This window comes from Sceloporus occidentalis, unplaced genomic scaffold (assembly GCF_023333645.1).
Source record: "Sceloporus occidentalis isolate IW3139 unplaced genomic scaffold, rSceOcc1.0.p SCAF_9, whole genome shotgun sequence".
NCBI classification, from domain to species: Eukaryota; Metazoa; Chordata; class Lepidosauria; order Squamata; family Phrynosomatidae; genus Sceloporus; species Sceloporus occidentalis.
Genome location: NW_028316989.1, coordinates 3,024,233 through 3,037,441, shown reverse-complemented (window position 1 = coordinate 3,037,441; position 13,209 = coordinate 3,024,233). Strand labels below are relative to the sequence as shown.

Below are 13,209 nucleotides of genomic sequence, written 5' to 3'. Positions count from 1 at the left end.
TTAACATGAGCCAAACTTAATACGATGCAAGAACAGTTTCTTGGTTTGCTCCCTTTTTTATAAGAAACCGAAAAGCAATCTTGGATGCTACTGAGACAAGAAGTTCAGCCAAGGATGCTTAACCGCTTCATTTCTAGATGCTCTCTGCACTGAATCTCTCCCCTTTTCCTTCTGCCTCAAGGTCCCAAATCATTTCAGGCACTGAATTCCGTCCCTTGAATCCAGACTGGAAATGTATTGGCAGCCGAGGCAACTCAGTCACCGTAACACAATCCTGAAGGCCTTTGGGCCTCTAGGGTCTGTCTCTGACATTACGCGCCACGGTTCTCTCACCTCGTAATGCGCCACGCGCTGAGACTCCGATATTAGCTGAGCGCTGCAGACTTTGCAGTAACTTTCTGTGAACAGGTCTTGGTCAATATCCGAAGACTTCATCTGCTTAGAGGGAGACAAAACACAAGCAAATGATCTTTTTTAAAAATGCCATCATCGTGGCACATAATTGCAGCAAATATCAAACAGCGTTTCACAATGATCCATGAAAAGAGCTGAGCAAATAACTTTTTGTTGTTGTTATTTGTTCCCCCCAAGGAGAGACTTGGCGATAAAGTTGAAATTGGCATTACAATTGAATTAGACTGTATCGGACGAAAGCCCGGGCAATTATTCAGAATGTAGAATTGCAGACTCTCGGTATTTGAGTCATCAGCGTCTTTAGCAATCCCTACCAATCCTGGGAGGATTTGCAAGTAAGCAAAAAGGTATGGCCTGGAACTTTCTGCGGGGAGAGATGAAAACCTGATTAAATCTGAAAGTCATCGCGAGTGAAGCCACCTCCAATGATCAGGACTCACAAAAATCAATCATTATCTGTCCCCGGTTCCAAAGAAAGATGCCACGTGTACCTTTTGGTTTTGCAATTCGGAACATTAAAAACCAGAAAATGTATGAAATGTATCAAATGTATCGTAGTATTCCCCATCTTTACATACGGCTGTGAAGGCTGAACAGTGAAGAAAGCTGATAGGAACAAAACTGATTCGTTTAATATGTGGTGCTGGAGAGGAGTTCTATGGATAATGTGTTAAAAAGACAGTCCTAAACTATTTGAATAATGGAAGAATAAAGCCTGAATAATCCCTAGGAAGAAGGGATTGAACTGAGACTGCCATACTCTGGACATATCACTAGACGACAGGACTCACTGGAAAAGAGAATAATGCTGGGAAAGGTAGAAGATAGTAGGAAAAGAGAGAAACCTCATTGCAAGTGGATGGAACCCAAGGACACCTTGGCTATGAATTTGCAAGGCCTGATGACCATTGATGACAGAGTGACTTGGAGGTCTCTCATTCAAGGGATCACCATAAGTCAATGGCAGCTAACAATTATTATTATTATTATTATTATTATTATTATTATTATCTCATTTTTCCCCAGAGTAGGACTCTGAGTGGCTTACAAAACTATAATACAGGCACAGCTTTAAAATGACATCATACAATAAACATCACATCAATAAATTTAAAAGTGCTTAAAGGCATAAATATTGGGCCACACATGCCCCAATTTCCTCTGCAAAATGTTGGAGAGGGTGTGCTACTCATGTTGGGAGTGCCTCCTTTGCCATTTGTACATTTGGAGAGCATGCCGTACATCGTGACATGCCACCCCCTCCAACATTTCACAGATGGAAACCGGGAGATATGTGGCTGAGCAATGCCAAAGTGTGGTCAAGATGGCAAATGTTATTAATGAAGAAAGACAGGCAAGCTAAGAGAAGCTGCAGCAGTTGGCTTTTGCCTGGACCTAATGGAAAGGGCAAAATTCCACCCCTTTCTCTCGTCTTCCCCAAAGTAATGGAACGCAAACTACTTTTGCACTTTGAGTTTGCAGCACTGAAGCAAGCTGAGGATGAAGGAGGAAACTGAGAAAAGGAGGAAGAAACTAGGATATCGTAAAAGCAGTAAAATAGGATTAATTGGGAGAATTGGAGGGCATGGCACACAATGGACAGATGCTCCATTCAAGGAGGAGAATGAGCTGTTCCCATCCTCTATCAGCCTGTTTTCTCCTTTTTAGCATTATGACTTCCTTTCAACAAAATATAAGTATTTCCAGATTGCTAAGTCCCTTTCTGTATCTATTGTTAGATACCTAGATATAAATTGAATAAATTAAGGCCACCTGTTGAGTTCGCATTCAAGCAAGAGAGAAACCGGCTCGTGTGGTAGTTACTAGGGTTCTTTACGTATTTTCTGGCTCATTTGTTACATTATATAAGCCGCCATAAGGGCTCCTAGAATGGTTTGCAATAAAACCAAATTAAAACAATCAACCATTAAAGCAACTTCAAGCTAAAAAAAAGGCCTAAAAATAGGCAACTAGTCCAACGCCAAAGCAGCAACAGCATCATCCACATGGAGATCTAGGGTGCATACACTGTAGATGTAATGCAGTTTCACACTACTTTTAGAGCCATAACTCTGTCCTATGGGATTCTGGTATCCTGGAATCCTAGGTTAGGGTTGGGAATAATGGGTTGTTGAAACGCAAGACCCATTAGACCTTGCTGACATAGGCAACAGTGACAAATGTCGAGAGTTATGATCCAACATCTGGAGATCTCTATAATCCCTGCTCCTGGACTAGGAGGTCTCTCATCCCTAAACCTTTTGTTCAAAGGTAGAAGCTACTCTGCTCCAAGTTCCTTAATATGGGTTATTCTTTCATGACATTTGGCTTGAGTAACACCAAGATATCCTTTGCAGAGGATTCTTCCAACGGAGGCCATGGCATGCAATGAACTGGAATGGCACCAAGATATCATGGCAGGGGTCAGAGCACAAAATGGTGCCAAGCACAGTTGTGTTCCTATCTCTGCCAGCCTTTTTGCTGTGGTTGAGATTCCTTTAATTCCAGGATGGGAAAAGTGTGCCCCATGGCTGTGGGGTAGCCCCAAAGGTGAGGCTCCAAGGGGTAGAGTTAGGGGGGGTCCCAAACACGGCAAAATTGCTTCCCACATAGTAGACATTTGGGGAGCAGATTTAAAAACTTGTTAAAATTTAGGTGCCACAGGTCTGGTGCATCCTCCTAAGGAGAGGCAAAGGAGGCCTCTCCAACCTCTGGCAGTTGCCCACACTACTTTTATTTGCTGTACTTTATTATTTTAAGGTGAATTTAATATTTTATCTCAAGGCTTAAAGGGTCAAAGCACTTTTAATGCTTTTTAAAAGAAGGCTCCGATCACGTCGTCTGTTTTGAACACATGTTTACAGCATCTGGCTGGGTAGGCAACTAAATCTGGCAAAACAGCAAAGCTTCCGAGGGACCCACATCCAACTGAGAAGGAAGCAGAAGGCCCTGAAAACAAATAAGGGAAGAGTGTCATAGCTTGTTAACGTTGAAGGAGGAGTGGAGGAGTGGTTGACAGCAAGGAGCAGATGGGACCATGGGCAAAAGGCCCATTTTAGTCTCAACCAGGCCAGGGCCATTCAAATGGATGGACTGTGTCAACCACCACTTGGTTTCAATGGGTCTACTCTGGTTGGAATTAAAATTGGATTTAGCTGGGTAAACTGAAGTCCGAGTCAGTTGAGCTAGAAACAGGAGCTGGAAATGAACAGCTGGCAACAGAACAGAAAGAGATTTAGTTGAATTTGGCTGGAGAGAGTGAGATAAAGTCAGAATTACATATGGAGAAGCCAGCTAGAGGAATTAGTGGCCGGAGTGGTGTTAACCAGATCAAATTGTTAACTCGTTTTTCTTTATCATATAACCCCTGACTCTAAATATTGCTAAGGTTCTGAGCTCTGAAAAGTTGCTTCGTTGAACTACAGTACCCAGAATCCTGAGCCAGCATAGCTTTTGTTGGCTGGGGGATTTGGGGAGTTCCACTTCAAAACCATGTTTCCAAAGTGCTCTCCTTATTTTGGTGTAAAATAAAATTAAGGAGGTGTAGCTAGTGGACTAGGGTTCAAAACAACCTTAACAGATTAGATTGTTTGGCCAAAGCGACAAAACATATTTCATCAGGGGTAAGTGTCGCTAGATTTCGGCAGGGGGAAAATGAAATGCACAAATCATTTGTCGACCACAGGCTAAACATCAGTCAATAGAATGATGTGGCAGCCAAAAAAGCCAATGCAATGCTAGGTTGCATCAACAGGAGTACAGCAACCAGATCAAGGGAAATCATCATCATCATCATCATGGGAAATCACAATATCCCTGTATTCTGCATTAATCACTCCTAACCAACAACACTATTGTCCGCTTCTGGACATCACCGTTCACAAAGGATATAGACAAGCTGGAAGGTGCTCAGGGGAGAGTTACCAAGATTATCCAACATCTGAAAGTCAAGCCCTATAAGGAACAGCTTAAGGATCTGGGTATGTTCATCTTTACATATCTAAAGGGAAGCTTGTTTTCTGCTGCTCCAGAGATTAGAACATGAACCAATGGACTCAAATTACAAGAAGTGATTCCACTCTTGATGGCAAGATATGCTCCATTTTGGAACAGATTGCCTCAAAAGGTTGCAGACCATTCTTCTTTGGAAGTCTTCAAACAGAGGTCAGATGGACACCTCTGAGAAATGGTTTGGCCACTTATATTCCACGTGGCAGGACACTGGACTCAATAACCCTTGCAGACCTTTCCAGCTATGATTCTATTATCTAAGTTACTCAGATCAACTGAACAACATGCGTTTTAATCAGCCTTCATTTTCCTATAGTATGTGACATTTTTGCTCTGTGGATATACCATAAAAGAGACTTCACTTGCAGGCATGAAGTGATGGGAGGCAGAAATAAGACTATCGCTCCCAAATATGAATTATGCCCCCCAATAAAATTTCCATTCATTTCCCAAACTGTAACTTAAAATTTCAGCTAAGCCTTTACAAAATCCAACTGAGGCATCAAGAGAAAAGAACATTGTAGAATCCTACAAAACCCTAGCACTAAAGCGTCATGAACTTACTAAAACACTGAGCAAGTCCAAGGAAGGCTTTCTATGCATCTACATTTTTCATGCTGCAGAACTCGCCTTTGGGGCACCTACAGTGCGAAAACTCATTCTCAGCTTTGAGGTATGTGCTGACATTATACAGGTGTTCAGCGCTTCGTCGGAGAAAAGCAAATTTAGAAATCTTGGCTTTTGGAAGTAACACTGCTGAAGGAATGACAAGTGTACAAGGGTTTCCCCCCTTGCAATTCTGCAGAGAAATCATAGAACATTAGACTTCATTAACTGCTCAGATTATTAGAGTAGGATGAATTGCACAAAATGCACTTAACTCCTAGTCATTATAATTGAGTTTACATGACTAAATTTGCAAACATGTTGCAGTTTAAGGTTGTTTGCTTTGCAGGGGAGGAGCTTCATGGCATTCTTTCTAATTCAAATGCAATAGTGGGGGTTGTTTTTGACATTACCTATGAAAATTTATTTCCGCAGAAACCTCTTTTACATTGATCGTGCACAAACCCTTCTGCCTCGCATACATCTCTTTCTCTCTCTCCCTTTCATGAAAATCGTCTGGCTACAATCCTGCACCATTTGGTACCTTGTCTGATGCAAGGGAGGTCTGTGAACCTGGATGTCTCTTCAATGAAAATGGTCAGACGAGTGATGTCTCATTCCCTGGTGCTTTTTGCTTCAGGAGGTACTGGATGAAGCAGATGCTGGAATGCCCTTTTCAATTCCCATTTCATCTCTGTGTCTCTCTCACATACACACACACACACAGGTATGCAACCTTACCAGGAAGGAGATCTAGCAAAAGAAATACTATTTGCCTGTGAGAGTGGACATAGCTACAAGGGAGGGACAAGACAAGGACATTGTCATCCTCCAAATCATCATCTTCCTCATTATCATTATCATCATAATCACCATTACAGTAACATCATTGGTATCTGCAGAGGTTTAGTTCCATGGATACCAAAATCCATGGAGGCTCAAGTCCCACAAAATATAACAGCATAGTGAAATGGTGTCCCTTACACCAAATAGCAAAATCAAAGTTTGCATTTTGGAATATATATCTTTTTGGAATGTTTTCAAACCAAGGATGGTTGAATCTGTGGATAAATAATCCGTGGATAGGGAGGACCAACTGTATTTATATCCCAGTTTCTCCCAGTAATGGGACACAAGGTGGCCTTAGGTATGACATTTAACACAGGTAATTGTAGTAATCTGATAAAGTTTTTGAACGGTGACTATGGCCCCATATAGACAGGCCAAAATAAAGCTGCTTCGAATCACTTTGGAGGTATGCTGTTTAAATGATGCATGCGTACCAAGAGTCTGGAAGCTGCTCCAAAGCTGCACTCCAGTACTTAGGACTAGATCATGGTTTTGGCATGGCTTCTGGACTCTTAGTATGCATGCATTATTTAAACAGCATACCTCCAAAGTGACTCAAAGCAGCTTTATTTTGGCCTGTCTGTATGGGGCCTATATTTGTCACTTTTGAGCAATGATAAAGGGAAGAGTCACCCTTCTAAAAACTCTAACAACAGCATCCAATTACTTTTGGCACGTCCTTCGAAAAGAGTTGTTTCAAAAAACAACTTTCCCACTTCTGAATATTCCTTCCCTTGGGTTTGCATGCTTATGAATCCTGGCTGGAAGTTTTACTTAATTAAAGTATGTAAGAGGTGGGTGTGCGCTTTAAAATTGAGAAATCCATATTCTGTGCTCAGAATATTGCAAGAGATCAGGGCAGTGGATCCACATATGCATAATTGATTTGGGGCCCAATTCCAATTTTCCAAAGGCCAGACTCGGTATCAAGTTAAGGAGCTGAACAGAGGTGAGCAAGGAAAGCGTCAGCCGAAGAGAGAGCTGAGAGCATAAGTTAATCAGCCTGACCTCAGAAATGTTGCTAATTGGCATATATTACAGGGGCATGTACATGTATAATAAGTAATTATGTTAATGTTACCCTTGCAATGGCATTATGTAAAGATAGCACTGCAATGCCTACAGATACAGAGTTCAGAATACGGCCCATTAAACTTGATGGGACTTACTTCCAAAAAGAAAAGGCTTATTAAAAATATTAGGCTGAAAATAAGAGTGACCAGTGATCAGATGAAAAAATCTGTTCCTTTAGAGAGTGTGTACTCTGGGATGAGAAAAATGAGGACCAATGAATAGCTGTATGTAGTGAGGTTGCTTTTAGAGATGCAAATGTTGCATAGGATAAGTCTTGAATTGCAGAGAGTCTTTTTAGGCCAGGATTCTTCTCAATGGGTTTTCCCAGCCCACCAAAAACAAGTTATTATTTGACAATTTGCAAATATTTTTTCAATAAATAAATAACAACAACAGCAACAAAAGAAAGCATGGTCTTCTGCAATGAAAAGAATTTTTAGCACACAAAAACCAAGTCCCAAACTGCGAATACATTCCAATAAGTAAGCAGTTTCCAAGGACTTACTCATCGCAAGAAGAAATTAGCTAAAGTTACTTGTTTCTTCCTCCAAAAATTAAACCAGCCAAGATTTACATCCCTAAAAAGAAGACATTTGGTACTAACAACCAGATGTCTTCACCATTCTCCATGTCTGTTACACAGCAATTTTCCAGGAGCAACATTTGACCAGAGGCAGGTATCTGAAAATGGATGCCATCCTTAGTCAATAGAGCTGCTCAGCTGTTTCCTTCTTTCTTCTAGGGCTCAGAGGAAGCCTTCCAAAAGAAAATAAGCAGAAGCTGGGTAGATCAGCTGGACAGAAACATGTTGCAAAACAAACCACAGCCTCTCTCCTCCTCCCAGCCTTGGCCAATAAAGTGATCCTCAGATGCAAGCTTCGCATTCTCAATACCAAAAGCCAGCCGGCCGTCTGTACCATCCACAGCTGATAAGGAATGCAAGAGCCAGAGAACAAAGCAGTGTGCTTGGCTCACCTTTTGTGAGCTTCGGCCTTCCAGGGAGATGGTGTATTAATGCACAGCCGCTCTTTGCCAGCTGGACTCCGACCATCCGGCTGCGTCCCAAGCACTTAAGAGCGCTGCAAGTCCTGAATATTTCAAGCATTCTTATTTTACTTTCTCCTTCTTTTGCTTTGCTTCCTCGGTTCTTTCCTCATCCCCATCACACACAATGGCTGTTTTGTCCACTTGTGTCGGTTCACAGAAGTCGGGTTATTATTTATTGACAAACGCACAAAATCCCTTACTGTCAAAGGCTGCGCGGCAGTCTGCCGGCAACGTTTCGCTTTTGTCCAAGCTGTAACTAACTTTGCTTGCCGACTCAGCAGCATCCCTGATGGTAAATGGGGCCTGAGCAGGAAAATAGGGTCTCGAAATACCTAGCATGGAACTGGTCTTTTCTCTCCCGATAAACCCCACATATCTATGGGAACTGTTTGTGAGAGTAAACAACCCAAAGTCTGGATTGGTTGCCTGCATTTGGAAAGTCTAAGTGCAGGAAAATCACTATTCTGGCATTCCACATAGAGCAAGAAAATCTTGGGTGTCAGCATCATGATTTAGCATCCTGAGAATATTAGTTTTCACACAGCTTCAGTCCAAACTATCTGAAAAACCATCTATCCTTACATGTGCCTCCCCAAGTCTTAATATCCTCTCTCAGAAGGATTTATTTCAGTGCCACATTTCCACAAGGCTGTGTAACTAGATCTCAGGGCCAGGCCATGAATCTCCAGTTTTGGTGGATCGTCTCCAGCTGGGAAATAAGGCTACAAATTCTCCAGTTGTTGGTGGGCTTAGCTGCAGGCAAGAGGAAAGCATTGGGTGCAGGTCTCCAACTCAGCTAGTAGAGAAGCAGTTTTCTGCAATTTCCAAGGCTTAGCTGATTTGTGGCTGCAACTTGCAAAGACTGGGTTGGGGGGCTGTATGTTTATAAAGGCAGGCTCTGTATGCTGGGCACCCCATGTTGACCTCAGAGCAAGTGACTCACAGCAGCAGTGGATGCAGCACAGTATATGCAGACTATGCAGACAGCTGTAGTGACACAGAAATGGAAAGATCTGGACTAATAGGTATATTTTTAAAATCCGTTTTAAGGCTGTTATACCTAGTTTCTGGTGCAGAATGTGTCGGACATCGTCCAGATGGCTCACATCAGTAGGGTTTGGGACATGCGACATTTGAACAGGAAGACACCAGAATAAGGAGGATGGAAGGGGACTTGTGGCCCATGCAGACTGGGTCTTAGTCCGCTTTCTTCTTCCCTTCCCAGCAAAAGATCAATCCTGGCTCTCCCAGCCAAATCAGAACAGTTGGAAGGGATGTCATCCCAGTCCGCACCTCAGCCACTTTGCTGTGAAACGCAGGCAGAACAAAAACCACACTGCTTCTTTCATCAAGAAGATCCCTCACTGTTTTCCCTGCTTTCAATCCCACCCAAGCGGGGGTCATGAAAGAGACTGGGATGCTGTCGCATTGCCCAGGTATGAGTCAAGGAGGCTCATGACACAGCTTCCGGGAACGGAGCGGAGATCAGAAAGAATGCACCCCAGCTGCAAGTGGTATTAAAGAAGACTGCCAGCCACCCACATCACAGCATGCTCAGCTTTTCATGTGCCAAGCAGCCAGATGTCTTCCAGGAACTCCCCCTGATTAAAGTTGAGCTCCCTTTCCCCAAAAAAGGGCAGATTCTTCTGCTGCTACCCTTTTATTCCTTCCAGATATCTCTTGGTTGTCAACTAGGAAGGGGCAACACAGCTGTGCTCTTTCTCAGATGGACAGATTTGGCCACTGAGCCTCTACTTGTTGATTCCGACTCTGTTGCTTTCCTTCGGTTGGCAGAAGGTTCTGTATTTGTGCTCAGAAAACAAATATTCCTACAATGCATTCTCCTAATTTTTAAACGTTCCAAAGATTTCCTGTGCAGAAAAACATTGTTTCCTCATCAGGAAACCTGTTTTCTCCAGAGAAAGCAGGTGTGGTTTTCTGCACAGCCTAATTCCTCTGCAACTGTTTGGGATGCTCGGATACCAGGAGAATATTGTGCAAAATCTCTCTGGTCTATCATTCTTCCCGACAGGACTTTCCAAATGCCAGGTAATCCATTTTTCAACCTGGGAAAGAATAACTGCAAATGCCCTTTCCAACCCTGTATCATAGGAACAGGTGGCACCTGGACAATAGGCACATGCTGTCAGTGAGCTGGCACACTGGTCACCTGGGAACAGTCCATGAAGACTCATTTTATTCCTGTTGAAAGTACAATAATTGTTCCGCTTTGTCTCTATGCATACAAATACAGATCTACAATTCTTATACAAAAGGGCATCCTCATTTATCCTTTTCTTTTGGTGATGCATGACTCTCTAACGCTGCCTAGCAGCTGATCTTTGTGATCTCAGAGGGAAGCGTTTCTGGCCGTCGCTGGAAATATCAAAGAATGGACCCAAGACCTTTTGCAAGTTCACACAGTAAACTGACACTTGGGCTGCATCAGGAATAAACTCTTCTAGAACATGGCGACATAGCCCAAAGACCCCACAAAAAACTATGGATGCCGCCCATGAAAGCCTTCGACTTCACAATGGCATGTACATTTAGACAAGGAACAGGCCTCCATTTTGAGGATGCAATTTCACTGCTGTCTCTCCGGGGGGTTTTGGATTCCTTTGATCTTCCTCAATCTGAGACTTAGGCTACCCCTTATTGGTATGCCTCCATGACATTCATCTTTGGGAGCTCCAGCTCACTCTCCAATGTGGATTCCTCCAACATATTACAACATGGTAGAGAATGCACATCTGACATAATAGAACAGATGCTCCCGATGACTGATCCTTGATCTTTCAAAATGTTTCTTTGGGGGAGAAAACATACACACACACACACAGACAATCCAAGCAACTCTCTTTTAACACCTGCAGTGGCAAACACATATGGCCACATTTGGGTGTTTTGATCTCTCTTCCCCCAACAAAGATGTCAAAACCAAGGCTAGCTTGGACCATATGCCGAAACTCGAAATGGCAGAGGAGAACATTATGCTACAGTTTTATCCTAAGATTAGAGTAAGGACTCTTTAGCCCTCCAGATGTTTTTGACTACAGCTCCCACAGTCCTTGAACCAAGAGCCAAAGGTTTTCTGTTGCTGGTCTTTGGCTAGGGTTATATGATTGGAGCAATAGCTAGAACTCAGATTCAAAAGGCAAAGCCAAAGGCTGCAGTCCCTGGCACATTTATTTCTGAGTAACCATAAGGCTGCAAGCATTCCTCCTAAAGAACATTACTGAGAGTATTCAATAATTGTTATGGTTAGTACTAACTATAAGAAATATTTATGGTCAGACCATCCATAGTAAAGTACCTTGCTCTCAAAGGCAATGAGAAAGAAACAAGTGATTGCAGAGTAAAAGGAATACCAAAGAAGCAGGAAAAAGCATACCATTAGCTCATGGTCACAGCATAAACACACACACAAACTACCACAAATACATGTCACTTTACTCCTACTATACTGTTGTTGTGTGCCCCTGAAGACGACAATGACAAACCCTCCCTGTACACATCTTGCCAAGACAACCCCATGATAGCTTCCTATTAGGGTCTCCATAAGTTGGAAATGACTTGAAGGCACACCACAACAACCACGACAACAAATTATCTAAAAATCCAAAGGACAACATTAATGGTGGGTTGTTCTTTGCTCCAAGGGAAGTTTGCAGGGAGCATGGAAGTCCTGCAAGAATTTCTTTTGGAGTATGGATTTTAATGTCTGGAGAACTTTAGTGGATGACATGCTTGGCCTTTTCATGAAAAATCCATCATGAGTGTTCTGCTTTTGGTAACCTTAGCATCCGCTTTAAGGAGCAACATCTCACATTTGCGTGACATTTCTAAAATATGAATGAATGTAGGCAGTCCGCATGGAATTAAAATCCTTGACATGTTCTTGGTGTGAATTAGTTCTTGGGTGTAGTGGTTTGAGTCTTCCTGGGCTGCATCCACACTGCAGAAACAATGCAGTGTGACACCGCTTAAACCGCCTTGGCTCAATGGCAGGAACAAAATGGTCACAGATCCAAACATGGTTTATTAACTGGGGACTCTTTGAGGGATCTGATGAGATGTAGTTCTCAATGTGCAAAGGATTGCATTTCAGTCAATTCAGCAGTTAATAAAATCACAGGGAGAGAGAATCTGCAGTTCTTGAGATGCTAGCCGATTACATCTCCCATTATCCCTGACCAGGGAGGCTGATGGGATCTGGAATCCAAGGACATCTGTGGGGTCACAGACTCCCCACGGACGCAACCCTATCAAGTCACAAATGTTTTCCTCTCTTCCACTTCCTTTTCCAGTTTACAAGGCTGTTATCCCATAATGTGTCTGTTGCTATAGGAACTGGGGTTGTGCACAAACAGCAGCGTACATAATTTGTATTTTATTTTATTTTGCAAGCCCATATTATTGGGCCTTTGTTGCTGGGCATCCAAAGACACCTTCATAGCTGAGGGCTTTTGCGGGGGAGCGTTCCACCTGGATTTTTCTAGCACACCATCACTTTGCAGACATTTATGCTTGCCTGTCCCAGGGATGTGCTCAACCTACTATAAAAGTTGTTTGGCAGGAAGGAATGCCCATTTCTGGGGAGGGAATAGACACTGTTTCAAGGGTATCTCCTATGTCTGCGAGATCTTGGGCTGGTCTAGCAGGAGGGTTGGTTTCATGGGCTGCGTCCACACTGCAGAAACAATGCATGTAGACACTGCTTTTACTGCTGTGGCTCAATTTAATAGGATTCTGAGAAGTGCAGTTTTGTGAGCTATTTTGCCTTCTCTCTGTCAGAGAGATCTGCTGCCACAACAAACTACAGCAGGCCCTTGTTGTCCTCTGGGATTTGGTTTCAGGACCTCTTCTGAATCCCAAAATCCATGGATACTCAACTTTCATTAAATGCAATGGCATAGTAAAGCGGTGTCCCATACATAAAATGGCAAAACCAAGGTTTGCCTTTTAGCATTTATATTTTTGGGAATGTTTTCAAACTGTGGATGGTTGAAGCGCCATGGATAAAATATCTGTGGATATGGAAGGACAACTGTACAGATCCCAGGATTCCATAGCACTGAGCCATGGCAGTTAAAGTAGCATCAAACCGGATTATTTCTGCACTGTGGATGCAGTCCTGGAGAAAGGGAGCCAAACTGTTTGTGATCCCTCTCTTGCTGTGTGTCTCCCCATCCCCAACATTGGGAA

General features: G+C 42.9%; 1 protein-coding gene across 9 annotated transcripts in view; it reads right to left on the bottom strand.

Annotated features, from left to right (window-relative positions):
* Positions 1 to 13,209, bottom strand: part of ZMAT4 (zinc finger matrin-type 4) — a 114,393-nt gene that overhangs the window by 83,694 nt on the left and 17,490 nt on the right. For 8 of the 9 annotated variants that reach the window (XR_016282303.1, XR_016282302.1, XR_016282300.1 and 5 more), the window contains exon 2: positions 334 to 438. Coding sequence is in view for 5 of the 9 variants with exons in the window: in XM_089537818.1 (XP_089393944.1) it covers positions 334 to 438 (105 nt within the window). In the remaining 4 variants the exon portion in view is untranslated. The remainder of the gene's footprint in view (positions 1 to 333; positions 439 to 13,209) is intronic. The other variant, XM_089537817.1, reaches the window with a different exon arrangement.